This window comes from Melanotaenia boesemani, chromosome 11 (genome assembly GCF_017639745.1).
Source record: "Melanotaenia boesemani isolate fMelBoe1 chromosome 11, fMelBoe1.pri, whole genome shotgun sequence".
Classification (NCBI taxonomy): Eukaryota; Metazoa; Chordata; class Actinopteri; order Atheriniformes; family Melanotaeniidae; genus Melanotaenia; species Melanotaenia boesemani.
The window spans coordinates 29,404,850-29,426,048 of NC_055692.1; the positions used below are offsets into that span (position 1 = coordinate 29,404,850).

Consider the following 21,199-nt stretch of genomic DNA (forward strand, 5'->3'; position numbering starts at 1 on the left):
ACAGACAGTGGTAATGGGGAGGGGGGGTTAGCTGCAGGCTGCTTTTGTCCTATATAGGACTTCTCCAAGAATCTGACTGAACTGTGTGCACAGGAAGTAGCTCAGCCTGAGCAACAACCAACCAGTGTCCTTCAGTGGCGTCTTGTCTCCTCCTGTATGTCAGCAGTGCTGACAGCTTGAATGATGAGGTGACACACACCTGTCACCGCTGAGCCTGACACGCCCTGACAGACACACAAACACTTACATGTATGTGGGTGAACTGTTCACATGTGCACGAACACATACGGGTGCCCAGACCCAAATGCAAACACAGTTTATCCGAACATGTACATATTACAACCAGGTTTTAAACACTCAGCTTTCCTGACCTGTACAGTGTATGGTGTGCTGTTTTTCTGCAAGAGTGTGTGTGTGTGTGTGTGTGTGTGTGTGTGTGTGTGTGTGTGTGTGTGTGTGTGTGTGTGTGTGTGTGTGTGTTTACACTGGAGGCAAAAGCATACCTGAGAGCACAGTTTCATCTTTATTTGCCTGCTGGATTATTCATGTTGTGTTTGCTGCACTGACTATAAATCAGTCATGACTGTCTAGCGAACACTCTGACAGCCACAAAATCACCTGTAAGTCTATTTACAAATACCATGAATGTGACTTACTGCTTCAGCTGTATACAAACTGCATAATAAAGCTGTCAAAGTTATAAACAGGAAAGCAGAGCTCAGAAAGAGACTTGGCATGATAAAGTTTGTCTTGCGTTGGTTGTTGATAGAATGGTTAGCTCAAATGTCAACCCAGTGTTGGCATTTATTTTTTTTAAAAAAGAGAGAAAAAATAGATATCAGTAGTCAGTGTGTTTAACTAATCGTTTTTTCCACCCAGTGCAAATAGTGTTTAAAGGGTCCATTCACCCAAAGCAAAAGGAATATATTTTCAACATTTCTGATTCCTCTCTAGTTTAAAAAAAATACAGAAATTTGCATTTCCCAAACAATTTGTGATGGGGGTGCTGGCTTGAGTGAGCCAAGTAAAATACATTTGACTTTCCTCAGAGCAGTGTGAAGTGCTGCAGTCACATTAACAGACACGGACAGCAGCGTTTTTTTACCCCCACTGATCTGTCATCAGCATATAAATTTGATGATGACAGTTGCATTAGCAAATGAATTTAAAAACAGTGTTGTTCAAACTTCACTTCTCTGTGGTTTTACCTAGGAGCTGCAAAGCTGTTGATTTTTTAACAAAATGAACAAGGAAAAGAAGTTTGAAAGTGTTTGAATTGTAGCTGAAGCTCTGTCTGACCATATATCAACACCATTTTGTTTAACATACCACAGTGTATTTGCTAGCTTGTCATGGATTGTAAATGGTGAAACAACATGTAATGAAAAAAACTGTAAGTCTAGGAGGACTCTTGAGCTTTGTGTGGAGGTGCATATTTTCTTCTGCCATAATGCAGTGATTCTGCAGAGAAGGTGTCCTCAGGTGAAGCAAAGATTACATTTTTTTCTCAAGCTTACTGTATAACAACTGCTTTGTCACTTTTTGTACACAGCGTCACACTGACTAACAAGGCTAACGTGAAAACTGATCATTTCACCTGCATCTATTCAACAAGGTTTTTTTTTACACCAACACTGTGAACACAGCATGTTAATATAATTCCTGTGGTGATATAACATGTTGTGAGAAATCTATAACTCATTATGATTATAGTATACATTGCTTGGTGTATTGCCCAGAGATGTCAAGTATTGTTTGCTCATTGTAGCTCTTTTTATCACCCTCATGAATGTCTAAATGAATAGTGATGAACATCAGCAGAAAAGTGACAAATGTCTGAATGGCTGAATTCTATCTTTTTAACAGATTGTTTACTCCTAATGTGGTGCCAGTTTAATTTTATGGGTGAACTAACTGCTTAAAGATACATTCCCAAAGCAAATTTCAAGAGGAGCACAACTAGTGGTGTGTTTCATTTACCTGAAAAACAAAGAAAAACCCAGTCGAGTTTAATCACTAACCTGGTTAGGCATTGATACTAGATAATAAATTAATTTTCACAAACACCAAATCACTGATTTCAAAGTTCAGTGTTATTCAACTTGGATTCCTTTTGTTTGTTTATAGATGAAAATGTGCCTTAAACATGCTTGTATTATGCTAAGTGCTAATTAAATCTTGTAAAGTCTTGTAACAAAAGATCCTATATGAAGATCTGAACATCATCGCAAAGTGTAATTTATAGGTACATTAATTCCAAGGTCTCCTTTAAAACAAAATGCTTGTAATCCAACCCCTTTTGGATTTAAAGGACTGGGAAACAACCTTTGACATTGGTACAGCAGTAAATGCAGACGTTAGTCCAACTGCATTCTGGGTATTTTGTATAGGAAACAGTCCATGTTATCTCATGTTTAATGTGAAAAAGAAAATATCACAGATTTTTCTCAGTTCTCTGACCAAAGCTTAATCACACGTGCCTCTATTATTTTGGTCTTTGCAAACTTCTTTCCAGGTCTCAGGTATCACCAACGAGGCAGCTTTAACTCGCCTCCTCAGGCGGTTTCACAATCATTTGCACAGTGGATCTTGTGGCCAAAACCTATTTGGTTAGGCAATTCAATAACTCACAAGTGACAAAGACTTAAATAACCTACACATTGGTTGGGGGAGTTAGTGACCTTAATGACTCTCCAGGTGTGACCAGTCTTTCAACAACTTACGAGGTAAAAACTCCCCACTAATTTGTCAGAACTGAAAAAGCCATCTGAAAAGGTGAGAGAGAAAATGCCTTCAAGAAGTGAAAAAAAGTTGCCTTTATCCAGCTTCTGAGGAATACCCTGAACTGGATGACTGAGAAGCAACACCAACAGACTGATCCAGTTCTCTGAATGAAACTGGAACAAACGTAAAAGCATATATTTAGTTAATTTAAAGTTATTAGCATGTACTTCAGGGGAATCTACCATATTCATAATGAATATACTGTAAAATAATTGCAGAGTGAGATGAAAAATGGAGTCCTAAAGTTTATTTTGCTATAACACTGTCATGTGTATTATGCTGTAAGCTACCATAACAGTGATCAAACTGCAATGCCTACATGTACAGATGACTGGGTCAAGTAATACAGGGTGGGTACCATCTCCAGGTCACCCCAACACCTGTCAGGGTCACGGCTGCCATGACAGGTGCAGCGGTTAAGACAACCATTCTCCCCATGTGCAATGATGCACAGGCTGGCCCCTAAAGAATTCATAACAGAAACGTCCAGGCAACATGTTAAAGCAGATTCTTTAAATCTTACTTTTAAAAAACTGCACATTAGCTTCATCGTCTTCAGCAAACACTCCACTCCACCTTTTGTACAAAGACAGCATTAGTGTTTAGGTGCTCTCCATTAGCAAAACATAGTTGCCATTGATTACATTTCTAAGCTTTTGTTTGCCACTTGATTACATCCATGTAATTTCATCACTGTGACAGAAGCCTTTTGGTCAATAAGCCTCTGAAGAAACAGACCTGCTTCTGTGTTAAAACTATTTTTACTGCACAAGCATGAACCAGTCTTTCCAACACACATACACACACTGTTCAGTGACAGAGTATGTGTGTGAGTGGAGTGTGACAGAATGCCTTAATTATGGATTAATTGTGTCATTAGCAGGTTTCTGCTGTTGGCACCACATTGGGCCTGTCAAGGTTAATTACTGGAACATGTTTATTTGCTGTCAGCCACTGCAGCAAGCTGTCACTTGCATGGAAACACAGACAAACACACAGACGCTGTTCACTCAAACAATTCACTGGGTACCCTGTGTCCCTCAAGCCATCAACATTTTCCCCAGTTCTTTTCTTCCTGCTCCAGCACACTTTGTACATTACTCCATCAGCCACCAGAAATATAAGCACACAGTGATTCAGCAGCTTTTGTGACATTCAAAAGAAAGCTATGTTATCAGAGACAGGAACACATGCGGTGCATCTGTTCTGAGTAGTAGAGAATGTAATTTCAATAAATTAAAAAAGAAACAAAACTTGTTTATCTCCTTAAAACACAGTTAGGCCCAATCGATTCTAAGTATTTAAATGACTTTTAGGCAGTATTCTGAACTGTATAAGATTCAGATTAACATTAAACATACAGTTGTCAATAATAATAATAATAATAATAATAACACATCTGTTCCTGTTAGTGAAAGTAGGACTTAAGCTCAAACACATGAATTGGTTATAAAAGGAGATGGCGGTGCTCTATAAAAAGCTGTCAGTTTGAATGTATCACTCCACATGATCATCATGAAGATTTAATGAACAGTTGAAACAAGCTGAGTGAGGAATAACATAGTTTTAACAATCTTAAAGCTACTTAAAGGAAAATAAAAGTGTGTGTTAAAGTGTAAAAATATGTGAGAGTATGGATGGATGGATGGATGGATGGATGGATGGATGGATGGATGGATGGATGGATGGATGGATGGATGGATGGATGGATGGAAGGAATTGTCCATGATGAATGTTAGCTTAGTCAACATCCTTCTATTTGCCACCACCTCAATGTAGTCCAGTGATTATCCCAGGACAGATCCAGCTCTCTTGACCAGTTTGTTGAGTCTCTTCCTGTCTCAGCTTGTGCTGCTCCATTCCCAGCAAATTATAGAAGATAAGGCATATGGAGAACTGGACAGCACCTGGCCTAGACATGATCTACACCTGCTGGTTAAAGAAGCTAACTTCACTCCATGAGTTCCTAGCAGCACAAATGAATGTGAATGGCTGACCAAGGGTCAAACAGTCCTGATACTGAAACATCACTAGAGGGGAACAGTCCCATCCAACTCTCAGCCAAACACTTTTCTCTCCACAACACAGATTCTCCTGTCTGGCATCAAGATAAGTCATGTATTGATACATGTGATACAGGTACAGACCAGAGGAGCCTAACACCAGCTGCTGGTTGATAGAACTGTTGCCCAAGACTTCAAAACCAGAAAGACAAACCTGTGCACTGCTTGGATTGATTACCAGAAAGCCTGTAACTCAATGCCACATACATGGATCCTGGAATGCCTGAAACTGTACAAAACAACACACTATGAGCCTTCAGTGCTAGCTCAGTGAGGCTGTGATAGACACCCTTGAGGCCAACTTTGAGCCAATTGCAGAAGTCTCCATCAAAAATGGTCTGTACCAAGAAGATGCTCTGTCCTTGCTGCTGTTCTGCATAGGCCTGAACCCTCTCAGCTAATTAGTGAACAAGACTGGCTATGCCTGAAAGCTTGAACAGATTCAGATTTTTTTTCTTTATTTTTTCTTAACCCCTTAAAAATCCACAAATATAAAATATTACAGAGTTTTAATGCCACGATTTAACAAACATGTTTTTAGTGTACTTGTTTTTGTTACGTTTCAACTAAAGTAGAGTTAAAGACAAAAAAATGTATTCTGCGGAGCTTTGGTGCTCATTTGCAGCCGTCTTGTGTACAATGAATTCTGGGAGAAAAGAGGCCGTAAAGGATGCATCACCAGCAGCCTTTGTTACACACCAATCGAAGTGCGGGTTTGTAGGCTGGACTTATACCAAAAAAGGATGGAAGCATGAGGTTCTGTATCAGCTTCAGGTATCTGAATCCCATCTCACTATTTGATTGCTATCCAACACCAAGGATTGATGAATTGCTCGAATGGCTGGAAAGAGCAAAATACTTGACAACAATTCATTTATGCAAGGGTTACTTGCACGTCCCACAGACTGAGGTCCAGGAAGCTGACAGCATTCAGAACACAATGGGACCCTTTCCAGTATACAGTAATGCTATTTGGGGTGCATGGGGCTCCGGCAACTTTTCAGAGGCTAATGGACCAGGTACTGTGTGACGTCTCTGGATTTGCAGCCACTTACCTGGATGACATTGTCACTGTCATATCAGCGACACCTGGGAGGAGCACCTGGCACATCTGCTGTCTGTTTTGTTTCAAGTTTCAAGTTTAGTTAGATTTGAGTCTTTGTCTAGTTATTGTTATCCATTTTGTTTCCCCTGTGAGTGTAATTTGGTTTGGCCAAACCACTATGTATGTTACCCTCATTCTGTCATTGTGGAGGTCAGTTTTTCGTCAGTGGAGTTTGATTTGTTTAGGTTATACTTTTGAGTAATATATTTAGTTGACCTCTTTTATTGGCTGGCTAGTTTATTCATTCTTTTGGATTTTTTTATTCTTTTTGGGTCAATAAAAACCCAGTTTTGAAATTACTTTCTGTGTCCTTGTTGCTTTACTGCTTGGTCCCTGGTAGGCAGAAATGAACAAATTTTGCCCATGGCTAGAGAGGGCTGAACTGAAGGCAGCAAAGAGGCGCTAATCATGGCAGCACAGGAGCAAGTCCTGAGCACCAGAGCAACAGAGACCAAGATCTACCACACTAGGCAGGATCCCAGGTGCAGGCTGTGCAAAGAGGCCCCTGAAACAACCCAGCACATAACAGCAGGGTGCAAGAAACTGACAGGCAAAGAATACATGGAACGACATGTAGTGTACAGAAAATCTGTGCAGAATATCGACTGAAAACCCCTAGGTCAATATGGGAAACACCTCCCAAGGTGATGGAGAATGATAGGGCTAATATCCTGTAGGATTTCCAAATAGAAACCAAAATAATGGTAATGGCCAACCATCTGGACATTGTGATCATGAATAGGAAAGCCGTTGTGATCGATGTAGCCATCCCCAACAATGGAAATATTAGGAGGACATCTAGGTCCAGAACAGCACAAGCATTTATAGGAAGGCAGAACATAATGAAACAGTAGCGTCATCTAGGTTTTGTTAATGGAACAGTCTCTGCACTATAGACCAGCTCAGTCATGGGAAGGCTGGAGCCTATCCCAGCTATTTGTATGCCAGTCCATAGCAAGGCCCAGCTGGAATTATATTCTTCTAAATGGGAAAAGATGCTGCAAACAGAGAAGTGATTGGCTGATGGTTTAGGCTTGACTGCTGAAATATTTCTCAACTGAAAGAAACAAAACGGAATGAGCTTTGTAATATTAGGTTAAAAAACAAAATACTGATTGGCAGCAATAGCAATATTCATAAAGGAAGCTTTGATAATCACAGAAAGACGGTAAAATTAAGTTACAGTTTAAGTCAAGATGAACTCAACCTATTTTTTTTTTTATGAGATTAAGGAAATGTTGAGGCATCTGAGTACTAGTAAAGGCTGAAGAGCAATGAAGGGTGGTAAGATGATTGAGGTTTGACCAAATAATAAAGCTTGATATCACATCTGTGGATAAGTTAGGCAGATGGCCCAGAGCTAGCACTCCTAATGTGGACAGAAAACGTCCATTGAGGGACAATGTTTTTGAGATCAACACAGAAGCACGCAAATAATTTCTAATGAACATTTAAAGTTTTGTCCAGCAGGTAGAAAAATAAACAATTAAACACATCAAGTAGTTTAGGAATCAAGAGACCAAAGAGGCAATTCCCTAAAATTAAAACTTAAAATAGACAATACAAAGAACAGGAGAAAGGACTTCTGTGAAGCCAGTTGTTGGTAATTACATTCAAAATTAGAAAGTGATATCACCTCTTTAGAAGTAGGGCTTTTGTCAGTACATTGTTTAGAAGCATTTAAGTGTTTTAAGACTGTTTTCCAATGAGGAGAATGATGCAATGATCTTAGAGAGGCAGCTGATTTGGAGACAGACTCCAAACAATGTTGAGTCCATCGAAAGAAAGATTATTCACATGATGGCTGTCTATCAGTAGACTTCCCAACAAGTTCCCTCCAAGTTCAAACCAAATAATGGAAAAAAATGGGTTTTTTTCCTTAAAAAGCTACATCCCAGACTCTACAGCCCCCATGTATCATGCTTGTATACTTTTATAAAAAAAAAAAAAAAAAAAGGCTGAACAAGTATTGGCTTTTTTAGAAGAGTTTGGAGAAAGTACCTTCTTTCTCTACTTTCTTTTTTCCCATGACAGCATGTTCTCTCCCCAATATTCATACAGTTTTGTTTTTCTTTTTTCTTTACACATTATATATTTTAGAGAAAAGATGACAGTCATACAAGTTTTGGAACCACTAAAAGAAGACAGAAAAAGATGAAAAGAACTGTCAAGAAGAGAAAGTGAGCACATCTCCTTTGATTGATTTCAGCTGTAATCTACTTGCTAAGTCATCTCCTGACATCTCTCTCCCCCTCCATCTCTAACAGACTCTGCTTCCATTAGAGCCCAGTCAGGTCCTGGCTGAGCAGCTGGGAAGAGACAAACCATTTATCAGCCTGTCAGCTCTTGCTGCCTGCTTCTTGCTTCCTCTCTTTCTTTCTTTTTTTTTTTTTTTTTTTCTTCACCTAGACCTAAAAGTTAGTTAGACTGAGGAAAGGAGGCATTGCTGCCTGACATGACACAAGCACACATTCATGCAGAACGTACACAGTAATACCGTACACTGAAAGACTGTAAACAACTGAACACTAACATAGAGCCACATATATGTTCGTCACTTATCTTACAGTTTTTGAGACACCCCACTGTGAAAAGGTGATGCTGACAGACTGATGGTTTGAGTCACACTACTAAACTGCAGCAGTCACATAGCTGCCTCCAGTTCCTTTTATATACAGTCTATGCTCATAGACAACATATAGGTTGAGGGCGCCATCTAGTGCATATGCTAGCAATCAGCAAAATTCCCCATCCATTTTCCATTCCTTCTTTATCTTTTGTGTCCTAGTCAGGGTCACAAGGTGGCGACTGGATGGGTGGATGTGTCTCTATCCAACAGCCATCAGATAAGAGGTACAAAGGGCAGGATACATCCTGGACAGGTCAATTTTTATATCAATCAATGACAATTTGATTGAAATACATCAGGTTAGTATTACTGATGAAACTAAAGAAACAAAAAACAGATTACTGCATTGTAGGACCCTGCTTACAGTTTTCTTTTCTACAAAAAAGTTGTGGTAATGTCCATTAGCAATCATAAATGAAATGATGGCTGTCAAAGAAAAACATAATGTGAATGTCAGCTCAAAAAAGCTTTAAAAGAGGGGCACACAGGGCCTATTTTTGAATGCACAACACATCCAACATTGAAGCAGATGGGCTACAGCAGCAGAAGACCCCACTGGGACCCCACATGAAGCTGAGGCCACAATTCACACAGACTCACCAAAATGAGGCAACAGAAGATGGAAAAATGTACTAACTGGGTGTACCTATTAAAATGACCAGTGATTGTGTAACTTAGACTTGCAATCATGTTTGCAAGACCATCCTAAGACATGTAAACAGACAAGCAAGGTAAAACAGGAATATATTAGAATTTTGGAAAGCAAAATCAAAAATTCACTTTTTAGTCATGTAAATGTCACATTTTCTGGCTACCAGGTAACAAATCAATCAAAAATACTATCTTAAGTTATGCCTCAATACATTCAATATTAAAAGAACCTATGCCAGCATCCAGGTGATGAGACCCCGGAATCACAGCAGTGATTTCCCAGCAAAGATAAAAGTTTTGGTATTTTAAAATCAGTACTGAATGTTTCAGTGAAAATGTACTGTGAGGACTAAAGGAAGAGTAAACTGAAAGTACTTTTTGCATTTTGGCTTCTGTGTGTTTATAACCAAGTTAGTAGTAATGTTGTATGAATAGAAAGTAGATGCCTCTTCCAGGTTTAAGCTTTTACACAACAGGTGATAAGAAAAAAATAACTTTGTCGTTACCCGATCTGAAGATTAGGTCAATACAGTGCAACCGTGGTTAAACAACTGATAGCATATTAAACTGTCATCACGATTCATTTTTAAAAAATGCAAATAATTAAGTCTGATTCAACAAAGATCCTTTGTCAATGACTGAAGGATGCATATTCTAGATGAAGTTACTGCGATGCAGCCAAAAATAGGACATTTACTCAAGCGGACAGTCAGTCACAGAAGTGCCAAGTACAGAGTGGAGTAATGATGACTTATAAAATGATCACACTATTTCCTTCAAACGTCATTACAAGAGCGAAGATTAACGGCATCTTAGAGGATTAGGCACGGCATTGCTTTATTAAATGCTTTTGTGGCCTTTGAACAACAAATAACCCAATCCCCTGCTGAGAATGAGGACAACCCTAAAATTAGTCTCAATAAATCTGACTGCTGAGGACAGGTGGGACACCAGTTTAAACAAAGTACACAAATAAGTTATTGAAGTTTAGCAGAAAACACATTGTGAGAAGATGGATTTTACATTGAGTGTGTTCAGACACTTCTGATGCCTCATTTAAACTTTCTTTTGTTAACTTATACTTATTCTGCTTTCCCTATGTTGTCACAAATTTTACGATTTAACAAGCTAACTGAGCCCTGCAGAGTCTGAGATGCAACTCTTGATAAATTTAGCTTCTCTGAGCACTGCATGGTCTGACCTTTGGGTGAACTTGCTGGGATGTCCACTTCTGGGAAGAGTGGCAGCTGTCCTGAATGCTTTCAGCTTGTAAATAATCTATCCCACTGCAGAATGCTGGACTCCAACTTGTTTAGAAATGACCTTATAACCCTTCCCAGCTAGAAAAGCAATTGCTGCTGCCCATCAAAGATCATTGCTGCTGTTGATCCTTGGTACTGAATTAACAAGCACACATGTAAGTACACAGTTATATATATATTTTCTTTTAAGTCAGCCCCTGAGGCTCTGCTCACAGCAAAGACAAAAAAAATTTGAATTTTTACTTTTTAAAAACATTTACACTGCTTATCAAAAACTTTTGTGTAACCTACTAATAATAAATTAAAGGGGAGATCGAGACATTTCTCATTTAAAACTCATTTTAGTTGACTTATGAAAGTACCTCCATGAGAAAGACAAACACAGTAAGGTATATGTGCATCAGCATTTTAATTGGACAAAGCAAGAAAACATAATTACAGTAGCAGTCATTTCTCAGGGCTAACACCTTTCTAAACAAAAGGGGTTGAAAATGTCTGTAGGCACTGCCTAATTAAAATGAGGATCTTGTCAGCTAAAAGAAACCAGCTCTATAAGGCAACAGTTACAATGCAGGCCTCCGCATTTCGCCGGCAAAAAGAGCAAGTGAAAAGCTTGAATCCACTCAGATTTTTGTTATAAAATACTGGCGTTTCAATAGGTATTTAAAAAAACATCAGTTTTCAAACATACATGTTCAACTTCTAACATTTGAACTGTGTTAAATTTAAGTATGCACTGCATGGCAATGCTATCTTATCCCTGCATGGAAGAATTGTGTTCACTGTGCCACTGTCACATCGGATAGTGCCACTCTGCTACGAACAATGTTGGGAGTTAACTGTAAAATTATCAAAACAAAACAAAGCAAGCACCCACAGTTAACAGTAGCATTTTACTTACATCGTGTCAAATGAAAGAATGGATATTTACAGATGTGATTAGATGATTTGAGGCTGTCAGATATGAAGGAGAAATGGAATGCAAAAGGAAACACTCTTGGTAGTCAAATTTGTCTATTAAGTACAAGACAGGAAAAAACTGTGCAATATTTATCTGCCCTTACAGAGAAACAGCAGTGGCAACAATCCCTGCAATTGATTTAAATCCAAGAGAAAACTAGAAAAATATTTAACAGATTTCCATTCCTCAAATAATAGCTCGAGTTCACAGCTTAGTGCGACTCCAATTTAAAAAAAAAAAAAAAAAAAAAAAAAAAACTTTGTGGCTGTCAGAAAACAGGTGTGAAAATGGAAGCAAACTGTAAAAACCCAGACCAAAACAAAAAAGAAAGAAAAATTTCTCCTTTACAATTTTACTCTCATTTACAGTTAACTTAAAAAAATGGTAAGAGCCCTGGTCCGTGGCCAGTATCGCCTTCCGCAAAGGTGTGTAAACACCCGTGTGGGTCAAATCACTGCTCCCTGGCTCCAGTTACCTCAACTCTTCATGAAATTCCATTTACATTTCACAGATGTCAACCTCATCATTAGGTTCCACATCCTGTAAAGTCTTAGTCCTGCCACAAATGGAGGAGGTGTTAAACAGCCCCGCAGGGCAGCACGCAACCAATAAGACTGTTGACAAATTTCCCACCCTTCCCACTTTTCAGTGTGTGGGGTATCCTGCGGCTCCCATACCGGGCTGGTTGGCTAGCATACTCCCATTCAATCCCTGTGTAGGCTCCATAACCCCACCGTTACTGATGGCGCTCATGCCAGTCCACCCAGCACTGGCCGGTAAGTGACTGCAAAAGATGAGGTAAAGAGAGGGAGAGAAAAAGACAAAATGCCAGCAGGTTAGAAGAGACAAGGCGAAAGGGAGCCAAAAGGGACGTATTAGATTTACTAGAATCTGGACAGGCTAGAGTGAGAACAAGGAGGCAAACAGTTAAGTTTAGTTAAGTTATCAAGTTGTGAGTGAAGAAGTTTGGGTAAAAGAAAAAAAATCCAAATGGAAAACAGAAAGTTGAGGTTTCTTTTAAGGGATCAAAGGTGTCATTGATTACAGATGGGTGGACAAGCAAACAAAAAGCAAAAAGGCTAAGCGTAGCAAGCTAAATATTCCTTTCCCTCCCAATTGCTGGTACTTATTAACATAAAGCAGCTGTGACCAGCCCATAGACAAACAAGCCACTGTTTACTTAGACATGTTCATTACTTTTCCCCACACTCCTACATTTGGCCAGACAGCATTAAAAAAAAAGAAAAAGGACAGGAAAAGCTCACCTAAATCACAGGATGTCTTTTAAAGCTTTTTTACTCATTAAAAGAAATAAGACTGAGTTCAGCTTATTCAGGATAAAGTTCTACCTTCAAATGTCAAGACAGGCGTTGCTTCTGTCTTAGAAACTGTCCATTTACTATACATTTGGAAAATCAAACACTACTTTCAGTAATTATCACCTCATACCTTTGTGTAGAAACTATACAGTTGTTCACCAGTAATATTAGACTGTGAGCAAAATAAGGTTTTTCCTTTATTACTTGATTGCACACATAACTGCACATTGGGCATCTAAAATCAAAAACCGAAAACCATAGTGATACTGGACACATCCTACTGACATTCATGTACAACTCAAATTATTACAAATCAATGAAATCTAAAAGAAAATAAAGTAAAATGGATTGACATGTTTGAACATACAAAATAACAGCCAAGCACACAGTCCTGACTTACAGTGGACAAAGTTACACAACAGGAAAGCATCGTTCATTAGCAAACTATCCCCGGTTTGGACAAAAAGTGAAAACTCTGCACTGTTCATTTATCAGTTGTGCTTAGTCAATTATATTTAGACCTGTTGGAATTGTAAATTTAGCTTTTTCCAAGTTTAATAAAGTTTTTATACATTTATTGCCTTAAACTAATGTGGGCTACAATTCAAAAAAAAAAAAAAAAAAAAAAAAAAAAAAAAAAAAAACATTTTCTATAAAAAATTCTTATGGTTGTTAACAGCTAAATTTAAGTTTCTCAATCTTCTCAAGATGAGGATGGTGAGGATCTGGCGAGGGGAAGAGGAGGCAGGTTGGTTGGGGGAGGGCTGGGGTGGACTACTGCTCTCTCTCTCTTTCTTGGGATGTGGACAAAGCTGGCTCTTGGTGCCCCGGTCTTGACGAGGGGACTCTGGTGGTGGTGTTGGTGGTGAAGGGTAGCCCTGTGCACAATGTGCTACTTACTTGAAGCCCTGCTGGTTCCAAGCCTGGCTATAGACACCATAGGTAGGAACTTGCCACCCATTTGGGACATACTGGCTGATCTGGGGGCCATTGCCATACCACTGGCCCCACTGGCCATAGGGCTGGGCAGCAGCGAAGCCAATCTTGTTCTGCTGTAAGGGTTTAAAACATGAATTATAGCCTCTACCTCACATCAATGCTCTTGCTTCTGAACATTTGACAGTAACATGTTTAACCTTTTGATAAAAATATATACATCTTAAAAACATACTACATAATACCTGCTCGCCAACTATACAACACAATGAAAGTCAAACATTTCTAAAAGAAAATACACAAATATGCACAAATATATTTTTTTTCAGAAGTCAATGCCTAACGTATGAGTACATTTTGGTGACCAATTCCTACTGGGAATTTGTTAAGCTGGAATACTTAAAAACACCTTTTCAGTTAAGACAATGTCTATTTCTATAAGCAAGTCAAGAGAAATGTGGCTTTGAAAAAAGGTCACAATAGCAAACCATACTTTTCTATAAAGAAGAACTCCAAAAAAATAAAAATGGTGCTGTCCTTATTCTGCACCCTTACCTGGGGCATAGACATCTGCTGCATCGAGCTCATCATGTCCGGGGTTTCTTTACCCCAGTAGCATTTCACTATGTGGCCCTCTATCGAAGAGCCATTCACGGACACAATGGCATGAGCTGCTGACTCATGGGAGTTAAACCTGGACACACACATACAAAGAAAAAGAGACTGAGGAAATGTTTGAAGTTTATTCAGATGACAAACTGATTAGTGAGCAAGATTACAAGAACCAACCAAGAACTCACTTAAATATTTACCAAAGGGAAATTAAAGTAATTTTAATTTCGATCAATAAAAAAATATTTTTTTTTTGCATTGTAGAACAAAGAGATAAACATGAACATAAACTGAAACTGAAAAGAGTTCCAGCTAAAACCTGAAAAACCTGTTGTTAGATGACAGACATGCAGCTAATCATAAAGAACGTGTTATGGCAGTTCCCAATTCTGGTGCTCTGTATCCGCAACATTGAAGGTTTTCTCACCCAAGATACAGAAAACTACACAGCAAGTGTGAGAGCCCCGAGTCAGCGTCAAGCTATAAGGGGGCGGGGGGGGGGGGGGGGGGGGGGGGGGCTTGCACTTACCTCACAAATGAATATCCTTTGTCTGGAAAAACTCTGATTTCCATGATTTGTCCAAAGGGGGAGAAAGTCTGTCTCATCAGTTGCTCTGAAAGTCAAGCAAAATGCAAGATAAATATATATTTTTTGACATGAGAAAGCACTCGGTGTAAAGAACACTTTCTGGACACATTCAAGTTCATAGGCATGACTGGAATTAGCTGCAAAGCCTACAGGCCTTGAGAGTGACCTTATAACCTGAGGGGGGTAATTAGCTGTGAGCTGAACTACAGGTCTTGCAGTGTCTTACTCATACCTCAAATTCATTTGCAGCTTTAATTTGTTGCTTTTTCCCGTCATCTTAGATAGCTCTCTGGTCTCATTTCAATGTTTGGAACCTGCTCACATATCAGTCTTTACTGACTTGGTATAAAAAACTTCCATGTTTTAATTTTTTAACTCTTTCAGCTGCATCAGCGTAATAAGTCATTTCTCTCCATGTTCTATTGTATCCTCTGTCTCCTCTAATGAATCTCTTTCCATTTGATAAAAGTTCCAGTATAATCAAACTGGTCTTGGGGAGGGTCAAGCTCTGAAATGAGCATCAGACTGGTGAGGTTTGTGTTATTCAGTGAATTTCAGAACTGTTTTTAATCCGCTGTTGCGCTGAATCCATGTTCATGTGATTTTAGGATTTCCTTAACAATTTGTTTTAATCTGATTATGATCTGTGTATCTTAATGAGTTACTTACTTATGGTGGATTCATTCATTATAAAGGAAAACAGGACTTTTAGCACAGCTTTGTCAATATCTTTCACAAGTGTACTTTTACATTATTGGTGCATTTCTGGAAGACCTTTTGTATTCATTTGCTACCATAGCTTGGCATTTCTAGAAGGATACTCCCATCTCTTTGATGAATTTAATTAGATGAGAAAAATTTTCATTAGCCAATTCATTTAGCACTGAAACCATTTGGTGACAACAGAAAAAAAAAGGAAAAACTAGGGCCATGAATTCTTAAATCGCAGGCACGATTACCAATGAATCAACAACCAAGTAAACTCAGTAACTATTCTATAATTACTCTAAACATTAAATGGTAAATGGTCTATACTTATATACGAACTTTTCATGTACGTCACACTCACATTCACACACTGATGGTGGAAGCTGCCATGCAAGACGCTCAACCACGACCCATCAGGAGCAACTAGGGGTTCTGTGTCTTGCTCAAGGACACCTCGATATGAGCTCTCCTGGCCGGGATCAAACCGGCAACCCTTGGGCTGCAGGACGGCCACTCTACCCACTGTGCCATTCCGCCAACCAGGTAATTTAAATTGTGTGGCCACAATTTAATAATGTTGTCTGACCACAGGATAACATTTTTTTCTGTCGACCTCATCAAACAGGCTCGGTAATTTTTTTGCTATAAAGCTATAAAGTTTTAAGAAACGTGATAATTTCCAAAACATGCTAAAAGATAATAGTTGAAAATGTACAAAAAAAATTCAAGAAAATATAAAATGAAGTACATTCAACTGAATTTTTGGAATAAATATAAGAACGTCAAACAATTAAAGTAATAGTGGTGCTGGGAGTTATTAACTACCTGTGAGCCCTGTGCTGACTCCACCACAATACACGGTGCAGTTACTGGGGCTGGACTGACTCATTACTTCGTCAAAGGATAGGTGCTTGGAGTTATCTGGCAGAGAGAAAAAAAAACAACACATTTACACTGTTAGCGCATTAATTCAACATGCTAAGCAAAAAAAATTATGTACACTGTGTCAACCCACTTTCATAGGTGCTCTTTGGGGCAGGGGGCTTTCTTGTGGCCCAATTAGTTCGAATCTGTCTGCCTCCTAACCACTGACCCCCCATGTGCTGAATGGCATTCTCTGCATCCTGGAATAAAGAAAGAAAGGGGTTTATTTCCATAAAGCTGGAGCCCAACAAAAGCTGCACACAAAGAGGGACACAAACCACAGAACAGCCAATACTACAATGTGTTATCATAAACAAGACTTAACAGTATTTTTCATAAACAGGATAATAATGTTTTAACAATCCCAATCATCAGTATTAATAGGATGCTTTCTTACCCATTTGTTGAAGAAAGACACAAAGCCATAGCCTTTAGATTTCCCTGTAGCCATATCTTTCACAACACGAGCATCTCTGTGGACAAAAACACCACATTCAGCAGATGAGACACATCCAGCAAAACATGACTCCATTCTATGAAGTGTAAAAGAATAACAGTTCATCTTTTTTTTTTATTTACTTAACTCAAAATCTATTTTGTAATCACCATTTACTTTCAGACTATTAACTGAGCATTTACTTCATGAGGATAAGAAGACTCTTCTCAGCTTTTTTACCTGAACTTGACATTTTAAAAGTCAATGTGACATCATCCACCAGTTTGTGAACTGTTTAAATGAAGCTTTGTGCATTTCACTGTTATCATCTTGGTATTTGTAATCTTAATCTAGATGTAATTATATCTGGACAAGAACATGATGCTGGAGAGTCATGTTTGCAATGTGATCGTACATTTATAGGATCAATTTCAAAACAGACAACCAACACAGATTAGAAGTCATGTAAAACAATATCACAATGACTCATTAAAAAAGTATTAACATATTATATTTAATTAGAATTTCAAAATAAATCAATAATAAAAACAAAAAGTAAGTTTGTTGGAGCTAGGGATGTGCAAGTGGTTCAAGCAGTCATCAGTGATTTTGCATTGAACATCAGCATCATGTTTCAAACCTGGTGGCCATGTCTATCTTTTAAAGCGTCTATAGCTTAAAATTTGAATTAAGTCCAAAACCTTTGAATATTCTGTTCAGTGACCAAGATTAAAAAACATCAGCACATTTAGGAAAGTTGAACCTTTAAACTATGGGCATTTTCTTTGGGGAAAATAAGATCTAATAACTGATTGGGGGGAAAAAAGTCATCATTGCCCTGCAAATATAAATCCCTAAACATGCCATTAATAAAGGAACATTGTACTCAGTTTCTTTCATTGCAAGTAGGTTTGCTGGTGTGGCAAACATGGAGTCACATTTCTTCCAGGTAAGGCTGTCCCAGATTTAATCTGGGCCAATAAACTGACAATAAATGTTTACTTGAAACTTACGATATCCTGCCAAATGGACCAAATGCAGCTTTGACGTCTTCTGTGGTTATTTCTGGACTGAGGTCTCCAACGAAGACATGAAAGTGATCTGTTGGGGAAAATAAGTGTTAAGATCCATCTAATGTTTAAATACTGAGTTGTAAATTGTTATTTACTTTCTAAAATTGATATTTCCAGCCAGGACAAAATATTACATTAAATGGGTAAAACAAGTGTGAAATTAAATTTTGAGAGGCAAGTTAAATCCTCTCATTAAATCACCATTTATGCACCACAAAATCTTCCAGCATAGAAGTGTGAAAGCATGCATTTCTAACAAGTACTTACTACTTGTGTCTTTTTTCTGGCTAGTTGGTGTTGTGGCCCAGTTCACTTTGACCTCCTGAGAACAGGGACAAAGAAAGAACAGGCCAGGTGGGATACGTTTACATCATTAAGCAAAACCTCAACTATATGGGTGAATAATTCAAGCTAGGTTATATTTTAAATTCCATGTAATGTACCCTAAAACTCCCTTCTTTTTTATGTTAAAAAGTTAAAAAAAAACATATCTATTTTTCGCTCTCAGGTATTTGACATATCTTTTGGATTTCGAAAATAAGCCAAAGTATGACCAAAGTCTGATGCAATGGAGGGATCGACGCAGTCAAACATAATGATATTAATGATGGTAATTTCTTAAAGAAAGTGGTCTTGAAATTGAGTGCCTGACTGATTTGAGTAATTGGTTTATTCCAATAAATTGAAGACATTTATCTACTATCCAGTAGTACTTTCATATCATTTAAACAGGCCATGTGGTCTTATAAATGATGCAAGTTCAAATGTTAGTGGCTTGTTCCTTTGGCTTAGATCAAATTGTTTAATTACACTCTTCTGAGTTTATGTTCTTCTGTATATTATGTTAAATCTCATCGTGAATGAAACGGAAGCATTAAGACTAACAACTACACATCTCCAGAGATTTCAGATTACGAAGCCGTTGCAAAACCAGTTTTGTGTGGTAGCTACAATGATTTCTAACTATTTTGTCCCTGGATCCAGAAGCTTTTTCTTGTCATTTAAAATATTTTATCTGCTTAACAGAACATTGATGTAAGCTGACCACTTGTTTCGATTTTTTTTTTTAGAAAACACACAACCTTAAATTCCCATTCAGAGCCCACCCGTCCCCACTCACCCTGTAGATACGATAGCTTACCTTACCCATTATTTTCCTTCCATTCATAGCTGCTAATGAGGCAGCAGCATGCCTGTGTTCATAGAACTCCACAAAGCAGTAGGGATCATTTCCAGCTGTCTGTCAATGGGAAAACAAGACTAGTATTAAACAATGTTTAAATCACTGTGGATGATAAAAGACACTGATGATTAATGTGTCAGACCTAATATAACCAATTAATAACAGTAGAAAATAAAGGACATTTCTATGGCCTGCAAGGAATTTTATAAGCACCAAAAACATACCTACCTACCTAGCCTAGCTATATATACACACAAATTCAAGTATAATACTCACATCAACTATCATTTTACAGCTCTTGCAGGGTCCTATCTGCGTGAAAACCTGCAAAATGAGAGGCTCGGTGACATCCCTGGACAGATTCCCCACATACCTGCGGGCCAAGAAGGGACATGTGAATTGAGTCTTTGTCAAACAGGAAGTAGCATGGAAACAAAGGCTAATACGCCGGGCTAGCAACGACAACAACAAATCATGATATCGACATAAATGTAGAGGTGAAAATTGATTAAACACTACCGGGCATTGATCTTTGTCTTACACAAGCAATACCATTACAGTCACCCCTTCACTGGAGGTGTCCCGAGCAGTCACTTCGAGCGTTGACGTGGCTCATCTGCCAGCTAGCTAAAGACAACGCTAGCCGGTTTTACAGGCCTCTGGCTAAATGTTGGCAGCAAGCGGTGCTTCACAAAATGAAACCGCTTCCATTACAGTCCATAAAACGTTTGTCCATTGTTAATTAAACACCACAACAGCTGTGACTGTAGCTATGTTTTAGGAAAATGAAAGAAAGTTATGTGCTACTGACTGCATCTTTAGCTAATGATGGCTGGGACTGGCTAGCTACCAGTTTCGTTTTAATGCGAGTAACAGTTCGGGATATTTATAAAGACAAACAACATGTTGTGTTTAAAAATGTTTTTAATTATATTAAAAGATGTCACTTTCAGAAATTGAAAATGCTAATTTAATAAGGCCGTGAGCCTATATGGTAAGGTAAAACAGCTTTTATTTGACACAACAACGTGGAAACATTTCGGGCTTGCAGTAACTAGACGAAGCCTATGTATTCCTGGACATAGACATGGCCAATGTTACTCACAAGGTTCTGGGTTGATCGTCCTCCATCGTCAAGGTTTAGTGGTCGCGTCCCCAGATGTCTCTATTCCAATGACATACAAATAGTTTGTAATTAACTTGAGCGACCTTAAACGTAAAGACTGTAAATACTACACAATGATATAAATTCGTGGCAGATTCTCGTCTCACAAACACACACAGGGCAGACAGACTCAGTCTGATGCAAACAATAGGAAGTTGAAGATGGCGGAGGAGCGGCGTCAGCAGCAGCGTCAACCTGGCTGCGCGCTGAAAAAAAGACCCAAATCAGGCGCTCTTTCTTTCACACAAAGATGTTCTTCCGCGTCTGTTAGGTTTACACTGCACACATAGGAACAGGATTTAAGCTTTAAGAAATAATATTTATATTATAAACTTGAATACGCTGCATTTGCTTAAAGATCACAGTGCAAATAAATCGTCAGCTGGACACTTTGCTTGTAAATTTGTATTAGCAAGTTGAGAAATATATGTAATTATTTGTTTTGGTTATTGGAATTTCTTGATATTTATGAAAGTGAATAAAGAAGAATAGCGCTAACTTACAGGAAAGCAAAAAGACTTGCGCCGCCCGGGAATCGAACCCGGGTCGCAAGAATGGGAATCTTGCATGATACCACTACACCAGCGGCGCTGTCGGAGAAAAAGATCAAATACTATTCCTCATTACTTTTTTTCCTCTGCTGTCAGGAGGGGATGAGTTCAGTGGGAGCGTTTTCAATACATTATTTTAAAGAAGTTTGAAATTACTCGAAAGACAAGAAGTTGCTGTGGATGCTTTGAATGATGACCTGGGTTTAATTATTCTAATGTATGGAAAACACCGTTATTATATCGCTATA

The 21,199-nt window shown here is 38.5% G+C and overlaps 1 protein-coding gene and 1 non-coding gene across 4 annotated transcripts; both read right to left on the reverse strand.

Annotated features, from left to right (window-relative positions):
* Window positions 1-10,884: 10,884 nt before the first annotated feature.
* LOC121648729 (nucleolysin TIA-1-like) lies at window positions 10,885-20,603 on the reverse strand. 3 transcript variants are annotated; one of them, XM_041999024.1, is made up of 13 exons: window positions 20,531-20,603; window positions 20,341-20,400; window positions 19,512-19,608; window positions 19,194-19,292; window positions 18,320-18,374; window positions 17,993-18,080; window positions 16,941-17,016; window positions 16,635-16,743; window positions 16,445-16,540; window positions 14,852-14,936; window positions 14,266-14,404; window positions 13,675-13,826; window positions 10,885-12,239 (listed from the first exon to the last, which is right to left on the reverse strand). In XM_041999024.1, the coding sequence occupies exons 2-13, from the start codon at window positions 20,364-20,366 to the stop codon at window positions 12,101-12,103; spliced, it is 1,161 nt and encodes a 386-aa protein (XP_041854958.1). In that variant the 5' UTR covers window positions 20,367-20,400; window positions 20,531-20,603; the 3' UTR covers window positions 10,885-12,100. The 3 variants fall into 3 exon arrangements, with proteins under 3 accessions (XP_041854958.1, XP_041854959.1, XP_041854960.1); XM_041999025.1 differs by having other exon boundaries at window positions 20,518-20,536; XM_041999026.1 differs by having other exon boundaries at window positions 13,675-13,823; window positions 20,341-20,567.
* Window positions 20,604-20,920: 317 nt separating this feature from the next.
* trnag-ccc lies at window positions 20,921-20,991 on the reverse strand. The gene has a single exon. It is a non-coding gene; the product is annotated as a tRNA-Gly (tRNA).
* Between the last annotated feature and the right edge of the window lie 208 nt (window positions 20,992-21,199).